At 44.9% G+C, this 23,317-nt stretch overlaps 1 protein-coding gene across 1 annotated transcript in view; it reads right to left on the bottom strand.

The window, feature by feature from the left end:
* Window positions 1–17,077: 17,077 nt before the first annotated feature.
* ptgfrnb (prostaglandin F2 receptor inhibitor b) overlaps window positions 17,078–23,317 on the bottom strand; it is a 46,279-nt gene continuing 40,039 nt past the window's right edge. Inside the window, exons 12-15 of the mRNA XM_070957826.1 lie at window positions 21,599–21,785; window positions 21,367–21,485; window positions 21,044–21,094; window positions 17,078–20,396 (exon numbers count right to left, since the gene is read on the bottom strand). Of these exons, the coding sequence (XP_070813927.1) occupies window positions 20,284–20,396; window positions 21,044–21,094; window positions 21,367–21,485; window positions 21,599–21,785 (470 nt within the window). The 3' untranslated portion in view covers window positions 17,078–20,283. The remainder of the gene's footprint in view (window positions 20,397–21,043; window positions 21,095–21,366; window positions 21,486–21,598; window positions 21,786–23,317) is intronic.

The following is a 23,317-nucleotide window of genomic DNA, read 5'->3' as shown; positions in this document are numbered from 1 at the left end:
CTGAGGTGGCTGATGCTTTCATCTACCTCCTACATGGATCCCTCTCTCACCTGAGGAAAGGCTCGGAGCACTGTGAGAATCATGTTCTTTGATTTCTTCAGTGACCCCGATACCGTACAGTCCACACTTTTGAGGGACAAGCTGAAGCACACTGGGGGGGACCACCACCTCACAGCATGGATCATGGACTACCTCAGTAACCAACCACAGTATGTGTGTAGACAGGACTGAGTCCATCATGGTTGTTTGCAGCATGGGGCCCCAGAGGGAAGAGTCCTGGCTCCCGTCCTCTTCACCCTCCTCACTGCGGACACTACATAAGACAGGCCAGAGCAGACTGAATCTGCTGAGCAGAATCAGGTCTTCTGGAGTGCAGGGCGCTGTCCTGAGGACCGTTTTTGACTCTATGGAATGGAATCAACACTTCTCTCACTAGATCACACACACTGAAACTGACGAATTCACTCTCGTGCAATGTCCCTGTATACTAAACTGGGCAATATCAACATTTCCTATGTGAAATAATGTTAAATTGCCTGTCCTACCTACCATATTGTTTACTTATTTATCATTCTTTGATATTCTTACTGATGTTTCTTGCTATTGCACTCCTTTGCTGCGGTAACACTGCAAATTTCCATTTTATTTATTTATCTCTTATCTTCAGACATGTTTACTATGTATCTAAGGTGTGAACATGTTGTCTTTTGTACTGTCTAATGATGAGCATGGGTGACACATGCAGGGAGCTGTTGTATCGTACTACTTGTTCTACAAAGACAGCAATTGTTTGGGTCAATGCAATGAAACACTGTGAAATTGATATTTTTTTATTCCCTATGCACTGAATATTTTTGTAGCAGCACAATAAAAAAGTCTGAGGATAGAAGGTGACATGAAAGGTGCATATTGGAAGCTTTCGCTGGGAAAGGAACCTTCCTCATTAGCATCACTCAGTATTAGCCACTTAGCAACACTGGGAACTGAACCCAGGAAATTTGAATGTGTCTGTACAGTCTGATGTTGCCATGGTCATCCATGTACATTCACAGATGCCACTATCCTGATTCACGTGTGAGTGTAAGAGAGGCGGCTGAGAAACTTGAAAAACACACATGGCTTTGTGACCTTGGCAAACACGTCCCTGACAGCACGAAGCAGGGTGTCTGAGGAAGCCTGTGTGTGGCAGAAAGACGGAGTGAATCAAAGAGAGAGAAGCTTAGATCACGACAGAAAGTTATCACCGAGGTCAAATCCAAAGAACAGAGACAAATCTGAACACACAGACATGAAGCACAGGGTTTTTTGTGACTTACATTTCCTGAGGATGTCGTTCAGTGTTAGTGTTAGTGTTGATTGTGAATAAACATCCATAAATCTGCTTAGAAATCATTGAAAAACCCCAGATCGTGCCTGAGAATCATCAAATTTTAGCTTTTCTTCAGTATTAAAGATTTCCAGTGATAGTTGTCTGTACATCCATGGGTACATTGCAAAGAGGAGCTACTTATAGAGAATTGGGGACGCTATTGGTGCCGATTTGTCAAAATTTAAACAAATATGGGCTAAAAAGGGGACCAAAGTTTGAGCTGTCACATCCCCCAAAACCAAATCCTTATTCTTTATTTGGGATGTCCCAAATAAAGAATACTCTGACTGAATCTAGCTGTTATTGTTTTGGTCTTATCAGCAAAGTAGAAAGAACAGACTTCACATTAAGGCTCTTACAAGCAAACCACAAATCTTCAGCTGTCAGAAACACAAAGGGAGGTTATCACGTTTATGGTCACAGCAACCTTGATCCGGAACAAATATCTGGCTGAGAACAGCAGAAGCTCATCTGATAGCTGTGAATAAAGACGATAGGGAGGTTCCTTTAAGACCAGCATGCTCAGAGGATAACTCCAGATTATTACAACTTGGGGAGTAAGCAGCACACGAGCGACTGACTCATTGACTCATGAAAGTGTGCTCCGGGCTGGCCTGCATGCTATCTGGTAGACCAGCTGCTACAGTAGTTCACCAACTAGTCACAGATGAACTTCACTTGCCACTCTCTTGTGTGACTGGAACAAAAGGACGCTGCTTTGGTTTTTATTTCTAATGTAAAGAAATACTAAGAGAGAAAGAAGTTCTGCCTCTCAACTTATTTCATTCTTTGGTTGTTCCTTCTCCCCGTCTCTCTCTTTGTGTTGTTTTAAATGACGGCCTCTTATTGTCTGGGGGACATCTGATCCTCTCACACACACATACACACTCACACACACTGGCAAACATGCTGACACCAAACGCTAGCTCAGCTTTTTTAAGACACAGAGCTTGACATATGAATGAGGAGGAATAAACCCCATCCCCTCTTTCTTTCTTTCTTTCTTTGAAGTGAAAACTGATGCATTGAACCAGTGCTCAGAACTCTTATGTAACTTGGGAAAGTGTGTGCTTGCATGTATTGGACTTTGTAAAAGCTTTCTTGAAGGGCACTGCGATTCATTAAAAGCAGATTCTAAAACCATTCGGATGAGAAAGAAAAGCTTCCAGCATTGATCATACGGCTATTTGAAGAGGAGATGTTGTATTCTGACTTGTGAACTAAGTAGCACTCCAAGATTACATTAATTTGGCTTCCAGTCTGCCTGCAATCGGCTGGCGACCGGTTCAGGGTGTACCCCGCCTCTCGCCCATTGTAGCTGGGATAGGCTCCAGCCCCCCGCAACCCCGAAAGGGATAGGCGGTATAGATAATGGATGGATGGATGGCTTCCAGTCTGTGCACTGCAGGTCCACAGGAACAAGAACTAGGTGTCGCCATTGCCACAGTAACGTCAGTGGTGATGGACAGTTACTGGTGCTGGACAGAAGCTCACTCCTGTTTAGGTTCAGTGACGTCCTAATTGACATCCCTGATGTGATATTTGCCTGACAAGCAGTGATATGTGCCTCCAACTTAGTGACAGATAGAGGCAATGACATGAGTAGTTGGGCGTCATTAGCATAGGAACAGTAGAAGAAGCTGTACAAGACTCCTGTGTAAAACTGGCTAAAAGTGTGTGTGTAACAGAGAGAAATATGCATTTGCATTCTGTTTTATCAGATTAAATATAGTTTAGCATAAATGGACACCGAAACATCCTTAAGGGTGAGGAGGAGGTCCAGGATTGAGCCTTGTGGAACCCCCCGTTTCCAGACAGAATAGTCCGGACACTGATCTTTTCATTGTGACCGGGTATGATGCAGCCTGCGAGTGCAGAGCCTGAGACACCCAGTCCTTTCAGGATCTGGTGATACCCCATGTGAATGATGACTATCCTCTTTCAGAAGCAAAGGCAGAAGCATAAAATTGTCACAACAGGAACTCAGGATGGATGGCGGTGCATGCAAATTGGGTGACTTTGACACCGAAGAGTGTGATTCATATGCCGTCTTGAATCAGCAGTCAACATCAAATTCTCTGACCACAATCTTTTCCATAAATGAGCTGGTTTCAGCTTCAAACAAAGACATGGTGATGACAGCTTCAACACTTCAACACACACTGTGGCAATTTAATTAGAAATGAAAGCCTTTGTGAGGAAATAAAATAAATTCCTGTTCTAAATTCCTCTTCGAAGTCAATAACATTTCTTTACTGCAGGGCTGATCTGCTCCATCCTTCTGAGTCACTGCAGGAAACAAATTCTGGAACAGGCTTTTTAATGACCCAATTGCTCAAATATATGATATAATAATTTCACCTCAGAGGAAAATTAATAGAGAATGGGACATTAAAATAAAATAGTTAATAAATTATTTTTTACTCCTCTAAGGCATATTTAGGGCACAATTAAATGCTTCAAAGAAATCAGAAAAGGAATTTTGATCCTGAAACTACACATTTAGATCATGAAATGGCAACTGAATACAAATAGAAATTGAAAAAGTCAACATTTCTATACTAACAATGGATCCAATCACTGTAAATTGATGTTACTGCTCGCCACATCAAAATTCATCAGCCTCCTTTTGAGCAGCAGCAGGCAGCTGTTGTTCGTGAAAAGCTCTGATAAATGTGCAGGACGCGACCTGTCCAGCACCACCGGCAAACAAAGTTAGGAAGTAGATGCAGAACACATTCAGCATCTCCAGAGAGTTTTTTTCTGAGACCATTAGAATCCATAAATAATATTATTCAAGTGGACATGAACAGGACAAATTAATGCTAATATTGCTACATGTCATCTGGACTGTTTAGGACCAAGAGCAGCGCTAACTGAACACAGAAGTCTCTGAGAGTCTTCACTGTGGCACACTTGGTGCTCAGTTTGGAGCAGATCCAGGAAATATTTGGCGAGGGGAAAAATATAAAGAAAACGCCTCAAGAACAAATTTGAATGTACAAGCTGTTCTGAAACCGGTCAGGGTACAAATAGGTATCGGGGGAGTCACACTGCTGCAGATCACTGCACATTATGTGGTCCACCAATGGTGAGACAGCCACAGAACCATGCATGGTAGTTTGGCAACAGCTTTTTGGAGACTGCCTCTGGAGGGACTGGGACTGGATTGTAACTCGAATTGGCAGTGTGTGTGTGTGTGTGTGTGTGTGTGTGTGTGTGTGTGTGTGTGTGTGTGTGTGTGTGTGTGTGTGTGTGTGTGTGTGTGTGTGTGTGTAAGGTTAATCCAGTAAGTCCTGGGTTCAGACAGTCATTTCGACCATCTGAGTGATGAAGGGCAGTCAGCTGCTGTAAACACAGAGCTCAACCTCTGCCCTGCATGTGTGTGGACTTAAATGAACTTCTGGCTACAGTGGACTGTATGAGCAGTTCAATATTCAAATTCATATTCATATTCATATTCATATTCATAGATTAATTGACTGTGACACGCAGAGGAAGTCATATATAAAGGGCATCAAATGTGATGAACTCTTGTTCCTGCTGCAAATTTAAGTTGACAAACTTTTCTTCTTGCTGCAAACTAAAGTTATTATTCATGAACAAATCAATTCTACCGCAGCTTTAATCCACAGAGCCAACCTTCCTCTCTGAAATACCCATATTGACTTTACTATAAACAGCAAGGCCCTAATGTAGAAAATTTTAACATCAATACATCATTCATCAGCATTAGAGACATTAGTGGAACATTCAGCAGACTGAGACACTCTGTAAACTGTGAGAACTTTGATTAAATGACATCATCATCGGAGAGTAAACAAATTTGCATTTAAAGTTCTAATAAATCACAGTGCAGCAAACAAGCAACAGTATTCCAGTTTGAAACTGCTGTACTTAAAGCAACCATGTGCCATTTTTGATGAACGGTGAACACTCATCATTTAAAGAATGTGAAGACCTCTTCTGCTTCTCCACTTCCTTGAGATTTACATTATAATGTGGGCCAGATATATCACAATGTGTTTGAACACTTTGGAAGTTTGTTACTGAGAAACCTTTAAGTGCAGCACCCTGAGGAAATACCTTTTAGTGATTCACACTACCGGGAGACATAAAACTAGCATTCGGCATCTGAATGATTCATAGCCAGCGCAATGCTGCGTCTGCCGGGGATTTCGGGATAAACGTCAAGGTCTCAGTGCATCGCTAAGGTTCGCTATGTTTAGAAGATGTCCTCTGGTCATTCAGGCAATTGGTAAAATTGAAGTGAAACTACATCTGCCAACAATCCAAGACTGGTTATACATGTGCGTAGTTACTGCCTCAGGCTTTAGCAGTAAACACTCAGCCAGTTAAATGAGGGTTGACTGAAGCGTCTCTGGCTCCTTTTTATCATCCACATTCAGATTTTGAGTTAGCATCATGAGATATATGATTACAGACTGTAACCTTCCTCAAATTCACACATAAAATCACAAAAATATTGATTGTAGAGATTCTGGAAACTCAACTTCAGCTGAGTGATCTATATCAGGGAAAGCAGCATGGACCTCCTGTTATGAATTGATGTCATGACTGAACTCTAAATGCACAGACAAAGGAGTACTGGAGGGGTAGAAGGGATCTATTGTCACAAAAGTTTAGATTATGTTCACAGAGATGAGCCAGTGGTGGCAGAGGTGCAGTGAATCAGTGCTTTCTTCAGCTGAGCAGAGGGAGCAGATTCTGGTGAAGGCCGATGAGGAGATTTTATCTGGTGGTTGATGAGCGTGGATTGGCTGCAGCTGTGGTGGCTGATTGGCACTGAGAGCAGGTGTAGGTGAGCTGGGAGCAGGGAAAGGGAGGAGGGAGGAGGCTTCCTGACACCTCATAAAGCTTTCAAAATTAATGTTACCCAGTTTTACATGAACAACTTCAGATGCTTGTCTCTGAGTCATTAAACACTTCAAGACATGAAACACAGAAATCAGCTGACAGCTCTTACATCTGGGTGGACAATTGGACAATTTAATTTGAAAAAAACAAAATAAGAGCAGAAAACAGCCGTCTAACCGTGGCTGAAGCGTATGACATAGACGGCCTGTGGACAGGGATGAATGAAGCCCTACATTCTGATGCGTGTTTACGAAATAAAGCTGCTTTTTCACTCGAAACGTGTCTGTAGGCAGCATTGGTGCAGCGCTGGAGGAGATGTCCCAGGAGGACAGGAAGAGTTCAAGCAGCACAGGCACAGAGAGCATGTATGTCAGAGAAAGGAGGTCGGCGTAACTTATAACCTGAGGCACAGTTTGACTTCTATTCTGGTGTGGTGAACCAAAAAAAACGTATCCGTGTCGATTCTCCAAGCTGCTGCACTTGATCACTTGCAGCCGACAGACCATCACACATGGCTGCACAGTTCGGATGAATTTATCTGTCAGTGATTTCCTTCTGTTTTTTTTTTTTTTTAAATTATATATTTTAAGGTTAGCTTTTTCAAATCTGTCCCTCATTCTCTGTGTTCTAGTTGCAATCAATCCGCTCATCAAGCTGCTGCAGCTTTTCTGGTCCATGACACTGCACTCCAGTCTCTTCTTACGTTTACATGTAGCAGGATATTTTGGAAAACGGATATTTTGGCCCCTCCGTTTTCAAAAATAACATCGTGCACACAACATCATTTTCAAAAATGTTGTCCTTTACATGAACCCGGATAAATCCGCCGTCGAGCGCCATCATAACTATGCCAAACCTATGGGCACGATAGGTCGCTCACATGACGTTAAGTATTTTCAGTCGCATGTTGTGACGTTTTGGAACCTAGAACGCCGTTTAACCCTGTTTACACATCGACACATAACCGGCATTTTCAGAAATCTCCACTTTGGCCAGAGATTTTAAAAATGACCGTTTTCCGTGAAAAAAAAAAACTCTGTTTGCGTGTAAACGAGAGGCCAAACTGCATGAAAACGTAGCCTCAGTTTGCCAGTATTAATGCGTGCTAGTGTTTTATTCTCGCTTTCCTGATCTCTGTCTAATCCAGCGTTTCTCAACTCCGGTCCTCAGGCCCCCCTGCCCTGCATGTTTTAGATGTTTCCCTCCTCCACCACACCTGATTCAAATGATCAGCTCGTCATCAAGCTCTGCAGTGGCCTGATAACGAGCCGCTCATTTGAATCAGGTGTGTTGGACCAGGACACATCTAAAACATGCAGGGCAGTGGGCACGAGGACCGGAGCTGAGAAACACATGGTCAACCTAATTCCACCCGACACAACAATCAGCAGATTCAACTTCTCAGCTCGCCTCACCAGTACCTGCACTACGGCTCATCCAGCATGCTCCTCCAGCTGCACCTCCAGTGTCTCCAAATAAGCAAAACAATAAGACCTTGGGAATAAATAAAAGCAATGAAAAATTAAAGCAAACGAATCAGCTAAAATGAGAACAGCTGGAAGTGAAATAAGATGCGATTAAAAATTGAAATTGCCTTCAGGGTGAAACTGAGGTGAGCTTTCCATTGTTCTGCATGTTATTCCAGGCTGCAGGTGCTCAATGAAAGAAACTGGATTTTGCAACTTGCAACAATCATTTGAGCATTTTCAATACGGCCCCACCTCAAATGACAACGTCGAAGTAATGTAATATATAAATAAATACATAAAACTCTCTCTCCAGCTCACAATGATGAGTATTTTCATTATTACTAGTACTAAATGTTGTTCGGGTGGAGGCAGTTATTGCTCATCAGTCCATTGTCACTCATATGATGACATCATGTCAAATTATCACTGTGAAAATGAGGCGAAATATCCAGCTTGGATGTACCTGTGATCTGATCTGATTTCCCTTATGAGTTGAGGCCCTGCAGGTGGACTTATGACACCTCTACAGGTGTTTTTTAATGGTCTCAGTTAAGAGATGAACTTGCTTCACCTGATGAACCCACACTCTTGCTCTTATCAGGCTTGATAATCGCAGGGAAAAGGCTTGCCGCTCCCATCCTCCACCACCTCTCGTGAGATTGGGAGCTCATTAATTTCCCGTGACTCGAGCTCCGTCTCCTCTGATGAAGCGCCTGTGCATTTGGGTCGAGCCTGTCTTTCTCCCATCGAGCCCAGCATGATGAGCGGCAGCGTCTCGACTGTGGTCGGTCGGGTCACTTTTGGCTTCATGTCGTGTCGGGTCAAAAGACATGACTCATCAGAAGCGGCGGGGGTACTGATGAGTCAGCTGGATTTTTTTGGCCCCATCTGAACCCAGAATGCAAATTCAGGCCACCCTCTGTTACAAACGGCTCTCCTTTCGTCTCCTTGTATAGCCGACTTCTTGGACAAGGACCGAGGCTCAAGTCACCCACTGCCCCGTCTCTTTGACCCTGCCTCTCTCTGGCTTCTGACCTGCTTGCAATCCGCTCTGCCTCCAGTAGAAGTCACAGTTAACCCTCCTAATCCTGAACCCCTGAGATTTGCCCACCATGCCAGCTGAGTATCATGATCTGAGTGAGGTTTTCAGAAAGGATTTAGCTCTCTCTTTGCCACCTCATTGCCCTTACGATTGCACTACTGACCTCCTTCCCGGTGCCCGTCCTCCCACTCGTCGACTTCACAATCTGTCTTGTCCCAAAAGAGAGGCCGTGGGGAAACATATGAATGATTCTCTGGCTGCAGGCTTAATTCAACCACCTTCCTCTCCTGTTGGCACTGGCTTCTTTTTTTGTGTCTGCTGTAGCTCTGACCGAGCTGGAGGCTGAGACAGTGCTTCAGGAACGTTAACATAATATACAGCACACTCAGCTACCAATGAGTCAGAGCAAGTGAGAACATTCAGCTCCAGTTTTTCTGGACTTTCTAATTCAGTCATTGAGCTTTTTGTTCAGCGGACATTATTGAACTGCTGGAGGTCCAAAATATGGTTATTGATTTGAGTTAATACTTTAGCTCAGTAGCAGAGAGCTCTCCTTTGCTCTCAGCTGCTTTCCACACACGGGCAACACAGAAGCCTAAAAATAGGCCTCTTCTTATTATCTGGGATGGATGGGAGAGATGAAGAGATTCCTTTGTTAACTGCTTGTGAACATTCACACCGTTGGACAACAAATGATCACTGTTTTTTTTTTTTTTTCAAATAGACATTGACTGGTAGATGACTGTCCACATGAGGGCGGTGCACTGATACCCACTGCTGACCAGGCCCCGCTCGCTTCATTATGTAAAGAAGCAAAGCTCAGTCAAACTCTCTCTGGCCGCCAGTGTCTCTCAGTGAAAAGAGGTTAATGTAAGTTGGCCTCAGGCTGGATATGAGCATCCACAGAGCTTCATAACAGCCAGAATAATGAAGGGTCAGCATGATAATGATGGGGTCTGACACTCAGTGTGTATGGGAATGCATATATGCTGTCCTGTGAGGCGCAAACTGGAGCGGATAAAGGAAGTGGACGAGCAGCCCTGTAAAACATTCAGCCGAGAATATAATTGTTGTAATGTGTTCAAATAATGCCTTTGTGCATTTGTTGCAAGTGTTTCATTGGGGCGCATTTGACCAACAGCAAACATCCAACTTTTGTGCCGAGGTGTGACTTTCTCATTGATATTTCCTGCCACACTCCTCGCTGCTGCCGGCAAAGCTTAACCTGCATCACCGCGGTCTCCAGAGTCCTAACATGGCTCAAAGATTGAAATGGGAGTTTCCTGCACTGCACGCCCTGTTAGCATGCTGCTTGGCTAATCCAGGGAGCATCTTGAGAGCGGAGCCAACAGTGCCAAGCATAACTGCATGGAACACTTGTTGCAATAAATGGTTAAATCTTTGACGAACGTGTTCCTGACTGAAAGGTTTTGATGCTTGGCTGAAATGTGTATGAACTGGCCACCTGCAGAGGGGAGCTCCAAACAAACAGGGTGCAGCATATCACCAGAGGAACCGCTCACGATGCTTTGCTGGAGTGACTAGTTGCTGCTAGCTCATTAGCCGTGGAGCTCGTGGCCCTATTGGCCGACTAGAGTCTTGGAGTCAAGGGTAAGAACCGGGCTCAGCAGCCTCCCAGTGAGGCAGTCATGACATGCAGCACTCGACAGTTGGTTGATTGTGTTTGAAGCGTGACATGTTTTCTGCTCGCCCTCCTTGCCCCTCCCTCGCTCTCAGGTTTCATGTGACCGTGAAATGCAGTGATTGATGGTGCGCTGACGCCGTTTACACACAAACGCTTCTGAGATGACTCGACCCACATCTTCACGCCGCCGTCCGAACATGGCAGAAGCGGCAGATCTGGGTCACACAAGGTCACACATCACAGTTTATTGTGTGCTAATCCCACAAACTACATTGTATGACAGCGAACAGACACCACTCCTTTGATTGGTTGTAGCCACGGTCACAGTCTTTCATGTAATACTGTGACACACGTTTGTTTTGTGACTAAAACACTTTCATGTTCTGTGTTCCATGTAAAATTTGGGGCATTTATTCACATGAGTGACGCTGTTGGAGCCACTGACAGCGCTGTGGTTAAGGTCTGGTCAGGTTTAGGTCTAAAAACCATTTGGTTAGCTGGTTGTTGTCGATATGTTCAGAAAATATATACAACCTGTGGCCAAAATCTACATTTTATTGCACTCTCTAACAAACTCAAAGCATTCATTTTCGCATGATGCGAAGTGCAGTTTTGCACTGAACCTTCGCACAGACTTTCAACCATCACGCTATCGTTGGCAGGAGTGTGACAGTATGTTGCCATCTCTCTTTTTCACCTGTGTATGCACAGATGCAGATGAATTCATCTCTTGACTCACACTTTGAGGTGTTGTGCTCGCTCTTCATTTGTAAAATGTGTCAAAAACAACGAGACCAAGTGAAAGGATCAGCGTGCGTGATGCAAATCCTATATATAATGGCTTTGATGTCAGAGTCCGAGTCAGAGTATTTCTTTTAATTTGATGTTTGATGCAAATTGTATGCAAATGTGTAGCTATATTATGACTGTTTGTGCTTTATATCATTGGATCCTTGCCACCTCAGATCAATCAGCAGTGGTGATACATCAACACAAACACGAGGAGGTTAAATGTCCATTACCTGGCCTTTCTGTGGTTCAGTGGATAAAGGCATCAAGTATGAAGTGATGTCATGAATTCACATCTGCAGGCTGACTTGACTGCTGCAGATAGACCCAATAAAGGTGAGAATTTCCGGTATAAATCAAATCTGATGCTCTGTGTAAATCCAGACATGCTGTTTGATGAGTTGTGAGCATTTTAAAGCGTTCGAAGCAATGTCTGGGTGGAGGATTACAAGGTCAAGTCGAATTTTATGAGGAAGTTTACAACTCGGTAAGCTGATATGGACGCAGTTTGCCTCTGAGCTGCCGGCTAAAGTCACTTGCTTTATTATTTTCAGATGTGTTCATCTGAAAAACACAAGTGATTGAATAATCGATCATGTGAGTGTGGATGTAAGTCGCAACAATTATCAATTTGGAATTTTGAAACAGTAGGTTTAGAAATATTTGAAATAATTCCTGTAAATTTTGATTGATTGTGTGCGCGTTGTGGACCCAGCAATGTTTGTTTGCTCTAAAACATGAACTCGAATGTGTCTTCACAAAGTGTGCGTCAGAAGAGGGAAAAAGCTGAGCAGGGGCAACCAAAGTCTGCAGAAAACAGACACAGCGTCTTGACAGCTTCAAACAACTTCAAACACGCAGACGTGTCGAACTTATTCTGACTCCCCTTATCCCTTTTGCTTTAATGCTCCCGCGTGGCGCATTAGCTTAGATCCCTGCAGCCTTGGAATTACTGTACAGCTATGGTGTCAATACACATTGTTAGTGATTAGTGCGTGTGTGCATGTGTGTGCATGTCTGCAGCGCTCATCATCACTCTTTTATACCTATTTTAAGAGCTGTGATCATTAAATTTTCATCAGTCCACCAGGGCAGACTTAGTATTTCGGGGGGCTCTGCTTCATCTCTGTGATGGCCCTGTAATATTAATATTTGTCCACTAATAAAGTTATTGATTAGGGGCACATTCGTTGATATCATTATAATTTAAATTAGAGTAAAAGTAAAGGCCATGCAAAAGTGCCCAAAACAGCAGTTCCTCAGTTCCTGTCTGTATTACACACACAGAAAAACACAAAGAAATAAAACTAAAAGAACTAAAAGAACTATTTCACCTTCATTTTTGGCTTTTCTTGCTGCCATCGGCCTCCTCTCGTGCTCTCTGGGAGTTGTGTTGCGTTGACAGCCCTTTCTTTAACTGCGCAGCTCGCTGTGTCCGCTCGTCTCTCGGGTGCTTTGCATACTGCTCCGCATGTTTTGTTAAATAAACCGCTTTAGGTTAAAATTTTAAAGCACGGCAGCGTCCCAATGTTTGTTTTTTCCTGATCGGGTTCATGTGGCGAGTATGCTGCGTTCAAGGGTCGACTCGGAAATCGGACATTTTAATCCCAATCCCGACAGCGGACCGGGCCTTGAACGCAGCAGGCCGGTTTTTGATATCAAGTGGTGGGCTGTGTGTGGCCCACGGGCCGGGAGTTTGAGGAAACCATTTAAGGCTTAAATGGTTTCCAACCTTTCTATCTTGGTGAAGCCATCATCAAACCCTGAGTTTTAGTAACCATCTGGAAGCTGAGGTAAACAGCATTTGCAGAAGCAGAGCGCAGCAGTTGCTGTCTTTCACACAGATATTAGCTGGCATCAAGCCACAGAGAGAAGGAGACAATGTGGAGTCATACTTACAGTCCAGTTATTTGTGTATACTTCAATGTGAATGTATCACATGGATGCGTGCCCGCTGAAGAGCTGGACCTGGGCCACGCTGAAGACACAGCACCATACAAGGACAAGCATGCTGGAGGATCAGGCTGTCTGCAGGGTGGCACCACTGCGGGCCGAGCGTGTGCTTCAGCTCAGTGATGGCTCGACCCAGGTGGAGCTCAGAGAGATGATATTTCAGAATTATAAGGTTAACATAGTGTACTATTGGTTATGGCTGCAAATGTGAGTGTCAAAATTGAGCAAAATTGCACTTGATGCGAAGAATTTGCTCTGATTGACTTGAGCCCAGAGAGTGAATCCACTTCCATTGAAATGAGTGCTGTGTTTTTATCAATCAACCGAAGCACCTGAGAAGATGGGCTGGACGGATTGTGCCTGTGGCCACAAAATAAGACAGCTTTGGCTTCATAGTCAGTTGCATTTTTCTTTTTCTTTTTTTAACGTTGCTAGGCTAGCGGTTTCTGTCTGAGTGTGTGGCTCTCACTGTGTCTGTGTTTGAATGTTTTATAAATCAACTGAGCGAAAGTCTACAGAAGATGAAAGTGGCTGAAAATGATCTAAGTGCTCTGAAGTCCACATCTGTGTGTGTGTGTGTGTGTGTGTGAGAGTGAGAGAGAGAGAGAGAGAGAGAGAGAGAGAGGGCGACAGCACAAGAGAGAGATTTATGGAAAAGTAAGGTCAAATATCTTCTGCCTAATAATAAATCACACACTCTCTCTCACACACACTCCGTCACCCCCCATCTCATATATACACTCTTTCTCTCAGCCCAACCCCCATCCATGTGTTGACACAGTTTCCATGGTGAGGGGAAGGTGTTGACGAGTCACTGCTGCATTCCTGGGAGCACGCTCTCTCTCACACGCATTAACATTTACTCTTGGGGGGGGTTCGTTGACACCCTCTCCCAGTCCAATATTTGACTGCTGCTGCTTCAATTAAAAAACAGCCCAGAGGTTTCCAGCGTCCCGCAGGCGAAGCTGCTCCGAGCAGATGACCCGGGCTGCTCTTCACTCCTTGTTGCACGTCATCACCTCCGTCCTTCACATTTCGCCTGACGCTGTCGACTCGGGGATCGCTTGCAAATGAGATGGAAAGTAATTCAAGAGCTTCAGACAAGGCGAGCAGCATGATGGGTACCCATTTCAGAATCATGAATATTACTGGGTGATCATGATCAACGCAATAATGTGTGCATCACTTTGATATGGCACTAATGGCACTACAATGCATCATGATGCATTTATTGATTATAGTTTGTATTATTAATCTGACTCTGGCATGACCAAATAAATGCAAAAGGTAAACTATTTTTTTCCCTCTCAACAGTATTTCCTTTCCAGGCCCTAAAGATTTAGGGTCCCTGAGTCGGATCACTGTACGTGTTGGGGCCCATTTTCCCTGCAGCAATATCCGATGAAGTGTTGCTGCGAGGCTGCCATAACAGTAACATGATCCACTGTATGTCTATCATGCTGCATGGACACTGTTTGTGTGTTTGGTTACTCTGGAAAACGGCTGACAAAAGCCAGACTCTAGACACACATTTCATGGGACGGAAAGCTTAAGATACACAAACACAAACGCACAGGAAACACCCGTTTAAATTCCTCAACTCGCCAAAATAATCGAAGGCAAAGTTACAGACCTGCAGGGACTCAACTTGTATAAATACTTCAGTAAATTATCCCCAACACTTCACAGTCGCTCCGCATGACTTGAGGCCGCTGCGGGTAAAGGAGTGAATTGACCAGAGCCAGAAAGGAGGGTGTGGCAACACCTGTGGGGGGACAGAAGCAATGAGCGACGGCGTGAGGAAGCGCGGCGCCTGCTTCACCTCTCCACGCTGCCAAGCTGGAAGTTAATTGAAGCGAACCTCCTGCTGCTGATGATGAGTGACTCAGCCATATTGACACCGCCAGTGAGATCTCACTGCTCCGTCCGCCTGCTCTCGCAGCCTCATCACTGTGTTGGGGGCATTATAAAAGTAACCACACAGTATTATTACATCATTACAGTTACCCTGCCACATAATGTGCTACCGCCTCTTAGCAGCTATCAGGTTTCAGGTTTAAAGGTTTCAGGTCGCGAGCTAACACCGATTGTAAAGTAACTTTTTACTAATAATAGTAATACATGAAAGCAACTTCAGGATTTGAAATAGTTTCTGAGGAGATTCCTCAGACAATAAGAAAAGAAAGAACAAGAAAGCATTTTCAGAAGGTTTTTGAGTTCAATCACCATAAAATTAATTTTAATGTTCACGGGTGGGAAGCCAGTGAGGGATCACATACTTGCAATAGTGACTCCTTCTGATTGGTTGGGGTGTTGCTCACAGAGGCCTGGGAAGACGAAGGGTCCAATGATAGATGCTACCGTTGCGTTATGGAGATGCAGAGTTTAAAAAGTTGATTGATTTTGGCAATTATTATCTCTCTGGCCTTTTATATATGTAAAAAAAGGGTGAAAACGGGATTAAAAAAGTAAAAGTTAAGTTTGCTGATTTAAAATGTACTTCGAGGGGCACAGTCAGCTTCTCATTTGCATCTCCTCTTCAATTTCTATTGTCGGAGGAATTTCGTGAGCACTGAAACAAATAAATTTTGGGCGTGTGGAGATGTAAAATCAGAGTCAAAATGACTGATCTGCTCCTACCCAATCCAAGAAAAACAGCAATGTTGACAAGGAGAGGAAACACAGCAAAAGCACTGTGTCTAAACGGGCAAGAAACAGACTCGGAGCACGAGTGGCGTGACAGAGCCGCGGCTGTAAACATCAGCGTTGATTACAATGAAGACGGGAAAACGTGTCGCCTCTGGTAAGCTCTGGGGAGAACAGGCTGCTTACTCCTCTCCACGCGCTGCTGAATTTTTCCGTCTGAAATTTTTGTTATGTGGAGCAACCCTCAAGCTGTGACACGTTCAAGTCAGAGCCGGGGGTAACACCACCAAATGTGCCATCTCTGAAACAGCAGGAGTGTGCAGTGGTGAGAAATAAAAAATATCCTGTGCTGCTTTTTTTTTTTTTTTTTAAATATCACGCACACACAGTCAATGGTGTTAGGGGGAGAGGAAGACAATGGCTTAAGTTGTGACAAGGCCACATTCCCAAATGATCCACGAGAGGCATGATCACAAACACAGAGGGACCAGAAAAGTGGGTCAAGAGGGAACGAGCGCAAGTTAGAAAAGCCACAGACCGAGCCAATCAACACGGATCTTTCTTCTCCATCTCCACGTGAGAAGAAAGAGTGGCGGAGAAAGAGAGCTGGATGGAGAGACCGTTGTTAAAAGAGGTGTAAAAATCAAAACCCAGGAGAGCGACCAAGGTTTCAACTCATCTGCATTTCTAATGACGAGCGAGAGATGGGCGGGATGAGGGGAAGAGATGCAGAGAAAGATGGAAAAATGGAGCCAACAACAGACGAGGAAATAAAGAGAGGAAGACTATAAACAGACAGAAAATAAATCCCATAAGACTAACAAGAGGATGGGAGACGCAGTGAGAGAGACGTGGAGGGAAGAGATATAGCCGCGGTCCAATGTTGAATTATGAAACATTTATTCTGCTGGAAGTTTTTTGAAGTTGTTTTTTTTTTCTTTTTTCAGATGATTGGAAGCATAGAAAAACCTGACTGATGGCTTGCCCAGAGATGGAGAAGAAAACTAAATTGGCCCACATTTGTCACAAGTCTCAGAGCAGGAGCTCTGATCACGACCGCATCACATCCTCTGGAAAAACGAGGCAGCCACATTTCAGCAGAAAGGGGGGCCGGCTGGGCCTACCGCCCCCCCCACCCCCACGTGAGGTCTGAGTGTGATGACAGCACCTGTTCGTTTGGCCGAGCAGCCATAATCACTGCCGATCACTCTGATAAGCATTTTCAGGCTTAAGCAGCACACGCAGAGATCCCAAAAAAAAATCCCCCCCCCCCCCAAAAAAAAGAAAACATAGAAATTAATTTCCAAATTGAATACATCTTACAAATCTATTTATTTAAAAAACATCGTCATGATTCATCACACTCGTTGCAATAGAATGACAAAATAAAAGGACACTGGGGAAGTCTTACAGTGACATGTTCAGTGGCGTGTCAATGCTACATGAGTGTATGTGTGTGTGTGTGTGTGTGTGTGTGTGTGTGTGTGTGTGTGTGTGTTCAGAGCATTTAGCACAGAGCCCTATTATTCACCTGTCTGCTCAAGTACCTTGAAAGTGTGTGTGTGTGTGTAAAGGAGAGTCAAACCTATTCTGAATACTGCAACAGCACGATCACAGAGAGGCACACACACACACACACACACACCTGTGGAGTGGGTTCATGGAGACTTATTGGAAGTTTCTGAAGTCACTGTCACCATCGATCGAGCCAAAACACACACATGTTGTATAAATATCTCTCCAAGTGGATTTTCAGCTGAACCTTTGAGTGAAGAAAATAAAACAGCAGCATTGATCTGAAAGTTTGAGCGCCGCTGTTCTAAATTCAACCCTTCTGAAAAAGAAAAAGAAAAAAAAAAACACTAAATACTCAAAAAACTATTTGTACAGCTTTGTCTTGGTGTTTCCTGTAGCTGGTGTTCTTATACATTTGTGCGACTATGAAAGTGACCCTTTGAGTATCAGTCAGAGATGTTAATTTATATCTTCTGCATTCTGATTGGATGAGGCCAAATTTGAGCCGCCCAGTCGCAGCCGACAGGGTGACGGGTGCATTTTAAATCTGAGTGTTTTAGCTCCGACTCAAGGTGGAAAACATGTAATGAGCACAGCTTTCCGTGAGGTGTGACCTGACTCCATCCATAGTTGATTAAAATACCTATTAAAAAAAAAAAGACTTAAAACATCGGTCAGCCTGGCGCGCCGGATCACCAGCCTCACAGGTCTGCTTGGATCCTGCTGGGTTTGGACAGAAACCTCCTCGCTTCCTGTGTGCTGTTACTGGAGCTGCGAGTGTGCGTTCACACGGCCGTCGACGCGATACTGAAGTCACAATTCATTCATTTGGGATAAAAATGCCGCAGAGACTCAACAGATGTCAGCTGGTGCAAGTCGGGCACGCCTGATGCTCTTAAACAGCAGGTCAGGGTGTCTCTGAGCTTTTTCTCTGCGAGAGCAGAGATTAAACATCTCAAATGATTTGACTGAATCTGAGAGCTGAACCCACTGAGCTGGTTACGTTGGTGATGTAAAGTGTTTGGCGATGAGAACGTGAAAGAGGAGGGGGTGCTGTAAGGCTTCATATGGCTTCAGTAAAAATGTGGGAATCAGTTCTTTCAAGGCTAATTGTTTCATTTCTGACGGGCCTTGTTTAACAGACCCCCCCCTCGCTCCCAGTCTCGGCCCTAAACTAGGCTAAGCCAACCTGACACAGCGACAGGACTCTCCAAAATGTTCGACCGCCCCTTTAACTCACAGAAGTCATGTGATGTTTAAAGGAATAGCACAAACTTTTGGGGAAATAAGCTTTCTTTTTGAGATTTTGTTCAGAATATTGACAGAAATCTCCCGTCTGTGTGTTGCGTACAAAGACTGGAAGCAGTCAGTGAGCTTCAGGGGCCGCGGTGGCTGTTTTTGTTCATTCGGACACAGCAAGGCTAGCTGTGTCCCCCCGCTTCCAGTCTTTATGCTAAGCTAGGCTAACCAGATCCTGACTCCAGCTCCGTACTTAATGTACAATCTCATTATCTTACTCTTTCCAAAATGTTACACTATTCCTTTAAAAAGCAAAACTGAGACGTGTGCATCATTTTCCTGAATCTGTCGCGGCCGTAAACCATGGAAGTAATCGAGTTTCTTGCACCACCCACACTCTGTTTTAACAGTCATGTCGCCCACAGCGTGAACACATGAGAGTCAGTTAGCGGAGCGACGGCGAGGTTTAAAAATGGAGGCTTTGATGTAACCCTGGAAAAAGGCTTGCGTTGCTCATGAATGACATCGGTCGGCCATTAGAAAACAGGACATGCATCCCTTTGTCTCACACACTGTGGCACAGCACTCGCACAGTAACACACATGAGAGACGGGGGAAGAGAACGGCGGGATACAATTCAGAATATTTAGAAAAGAAGAGTGCTTGCTGTCGCCACTTTCAGTGGCTGTTCAAGTGTTGATCTGGCGGTATGAACCAAGCACGCCTCTGTCAGTTCAAATATTGGCACCACGTACAGAATATCTCACACACAAACACACCGACTGCATATCTCCTTGTAAAGCTTAAAAATGTCTCTCACTTTTAAAATCTCTCAATTTTCTTAAAACTAGAGCTGAGAATAAAGGTAAATATTGTCCTTTTGTTTAAGTAGGAATACTCTGGGGTGATAGTTCTAGTGCAATACCTCCCATGTGGAACGAAGGTGGAGCGCTTTCGTTGTCGTTGTGGACTTGTGCTGCCTGTATGAACATGGCTCCACACAAACGCAGGCTCAGGCTGCCTAAAGCGCCGCTCTCTGCAGCTACAAAACAACTTCAAGCCACCTGACTGAACAGATAGCGTTCAATCAGACAGGTAAATAGATTTCCGTCTCTCCAACCCCGACTGCCCCTTGACATTTCCGATCTTCCTCAAAAGAGAAAAGTCATGGGGGGGGGGGGGGGGTTGCGCTGGTGTGAGACTCACTTCCTGTCGTGGTTGCACTTTGCAGCGAGCCTCGGCATCAGAAGGAAAAGTCCGGCCTGAGCGCTTCGTTTGTTATCCCTGGTGGTTACAGAGGCAGCAGATCTGTTTAGTGGTCCTTTATTCCCAAGTGGCAGCGAGGCCTCAGAAGCCTCCTGTTCCTCAAAGATTATACTCTGGACTCTTCAGAGTTTCTTGTCGTGATGGCGAGCAGATGCATCTGTGTAAAAATCACTGGAAGCGCCACAGATTTCAATGGATCTTCATAGAAATTAAAGTGTCAAAGGCTATTTCCCCCCTCGGTGCTGGCAACAGTCCCCTGCTCCACCACTGCAGAGCTGGAAAATCCCGGGCACCTCTTAAAGCACCCCGATCGATCAGGCTTCGGTTTCCAAAGCGATATGTCCTTTCACTCCCAGCGTCCCTCGCCTGGAAACAACTGGGTGTCCCAGAAATCGTCTATGGGTGTGTGTCTGTTGTGTGCGTGGTGTTTCCTGTGAGCGCTGCAGTGTGTGGGTGCGGGGGAAACTGTTTGTCAGTCCATCTCCAGGTCCATCAGTTTGTTGCGTGAGCGTGGAGTGTGCGTGGTGTTGCGGCAGCAGCACTGGGCGCAGACCAGACCCAGGACCAGAGAGAAGAGGCCCACACCTGGAGACACACGACAAGGTTAGAGACCGAGGAGACGTTACCGACACACGAGCACCACCCCTTCTTCTGTCCCCCATTTGGCCATTTTCAGGGACGTTTCGCCGCTGCTCTCGGCTGAAAACTACATATAAACGTCAACGTTTCAGCAAGCTAGCTCACAAGAATAGGCGAGAGTAATCTGTCATTCTCTGTGGCAGCAGCAACAACCCAGATGTTGAGGAAGGGATTAATTCCTGGGGGGGGGGGATATAATATTGTCAAGGTTTTGCAATCAAAATCTTGTTTTCCACAAGCCATAACTCACCTGAGGATGTGACTAACACCTGAAACAATGCCTTACATCCGATCAGGTTCTTATGCAATGGGAACATTCACTACTGCGGTAAATAGGTGGAACTTTAGACAGAATTTGGCAGCGGGAGATGTCTTCACTGCTTTTTCTGTAACGCTTAAAAGTAGCTTTAAACACTTCATTGCTGGTCTTGAATCTGGTGTAGGGCATGACATTGAACTCAGTGAAATGACGATTAATACACTCTTTAGGCTGCCAATACTAAGTGATGTCCTGCTTCCTATATAGTAATATATCAAGCAAATATTAACACAGACTTGAGCTAACACCTGCAAACACAGTGTATGATGATTACCTATTGAGGCCGAGACACCGTATAGGAGAGGCAACTTTAGGGACTCCCACACTGTAGGAGGAGAGAGAGAGAGTGTTTAATTAATGGGAGTACATCATATAAACACAATGAGAGTATATTCAGTGCTTTTCATTCTGGTGTTGAAACATGGACATGTGAAATGATCTCATGCGCCACGTCCACACTAATGGACCTGCTTTTGGCCTTCAGTTCACACGAAGCTGCAGTAACACAGTAATGTGACAATGAAAATGAAAATGTCCGGAGTTTCTGCATGAGCGTGGACGCGGCCGTGTTTGAAGTCGAGCGCACGCACTCCTCACCAGCAAAGCGGACTGTAAGGAAGATTCGAGGCGACGTCAGCTCTCCAGCTTGAGTCCAGGCTCCTGTAGAGGCCGACAGGTACCAGGGGGTGGCAATGCAGTGATACTCGCCGCTGTCGCTGGAAACCACAGAACACACACACATAGCAAGACAGTGCAGGTGAGACTGTGCCGGCAAAGAGCTCACAAGGAACAAAACGTGTTTGCGAATGTCCCATCACCACACACTCACCTGTCCTGAGTGCCATGAATGTTCAGCATGTAGGTGTGCGTGTCCTTGCGCTCGATTGAAATGTCGCTGGAGGAGTTTCGAGCTTCTCTCCTCAAAACGCCGAAGCGGTCCACGCTCGCCACCTGGATCGTCGTCTCTCCGCCTCGCAGCCGGGTGAAAAGCCAACGCACCTCGTACGCCAGGTCATCTGGGAGGAGACGCGCACATGTCAGGACAACATTTTGAAAACGGCGATTTGCCAAGAAATAGCTCCAAATAGCTACAAGTTGAATGAGCTAAAACAAGCTAAACCCACAGGCGGACATTACCTCCATCCTGGAAACACAGATTCAAGTTATACTGGTGTTCAGGACTTTTGCCTTTTGCTCCCACTTGTGCAGCAGGATGGCGTCACCACTGAAGAGGCGCCCTTTTCCAGGAAGCAGCAAAGTCACGGAGAGCTCAAGTGGCTATTTCCTGGAATCTGTCCCAGCTTTATCTATCATTTATTTTAGCTAATAGCTGCCTGCAAACGGTCATGTTCAACTGTTGGAAATGTTTCCACACTGACGTTTCCCCATGTGATTATGAGCTTCATACACTAACAGTGAAGTGAGACTGTACTGCTTACATGATGCAAACTGAGGAAGAGAGCGTGTTATTTCTGGATGTGCAACCTCGCCCTAATTTCACTACGATGACTACATAACAAAAGAAGATAACCAAAAAGCAGGAAAGCAGTCCAAACCAACAAAACACCTCCATTATCACCACATTAACACACACACGCACGCACGCACGCACACACACACACACACACACACACACACACACACACACACACACACACACACACACACACACACACACACACACACACACACACACACACACACACACAGGCTGCTGCTCCTTCCTCCACGGTAAGAGGAAAGACGAAAAAGACAGAGGCAGAGAGATGGACATGTGACATGCAAAGGAAGTTCGTGATGACAAAAGACAGAATATGTGATAATGGATGTAATCTTTGGAAAAGGGGGAGAGCAAGCTAATTATTTCCAAGAACAAGAGGGAGAGAGAGAGAGAGAGAGAGAGAGAGAGAGAGAGAGAGAGAGAGAGAGAGAGAGAGAGAGAGGGAGGGAGAGAGAGAGAGAGAGAGAGAGAGAGAGAGAGAGAGAGAGAGAAGCACAAACTAGTCATTAGTCTGTCAGGGAGAGAAGGACTATTAACACTGCACCTCCTACACACACATACACACACAAGCAAACACGCACACACACAAACACACAGCACAATAAAAAAAACCCTCGGAGTCTTAGTCATCCTCTGTCATTTCGGAGACAAATAGAGGATACAGATGAAAAAATAAAGAGAACTTTTGAGAACAACAACGTGAAAAAAAAAAAGATAAATGATGATGAAAAACAATTATGATTAAAAAAAAGGATGAGAGATGGGGAAATGAGGAGGAAGAAAGAAGAGGATGGAGCGAGTATGATGAAGGGAGAGACGGAGGAGAGGAGGAGTGAACTCACCCAGGGCAGAGTAATGAATCACATCTCAATTTCTCTCTCCCTCTCGTCACTAATGGTTTTAATATTCAAGTGCTACATCATTAAAAATCAGTCGTGGGGCGAGCAGCGGCGGCAGTGATAGCACCGGCCGCGGTTTTCGCTCAGTGTCCCGTGGTCTTAATATTGATCGTTGTCTGAAAGCTCTGGCCCTCCGTGTGACACTTCA

This window comes from Chaetodon trifascialis, chromosome 24, assembly GCF_039877785.1.
Source record: "Chaetodon trifascialis isolate fChaTrf1 chromosome 24, fChaTrf1.hap1, whole genome shotgun sequence".
In the NCBI taxonomy this organism is placed as follows: Eukaryota; Metazoa; Chordata; class Actinopteri; order Chaetodontiformes; family Chaetodontidae; genus Chaetodon; species Chaetodon trifascialis.
This window is presented reverse-complemented; position numbering and strand designations above follow the sequence as displayed.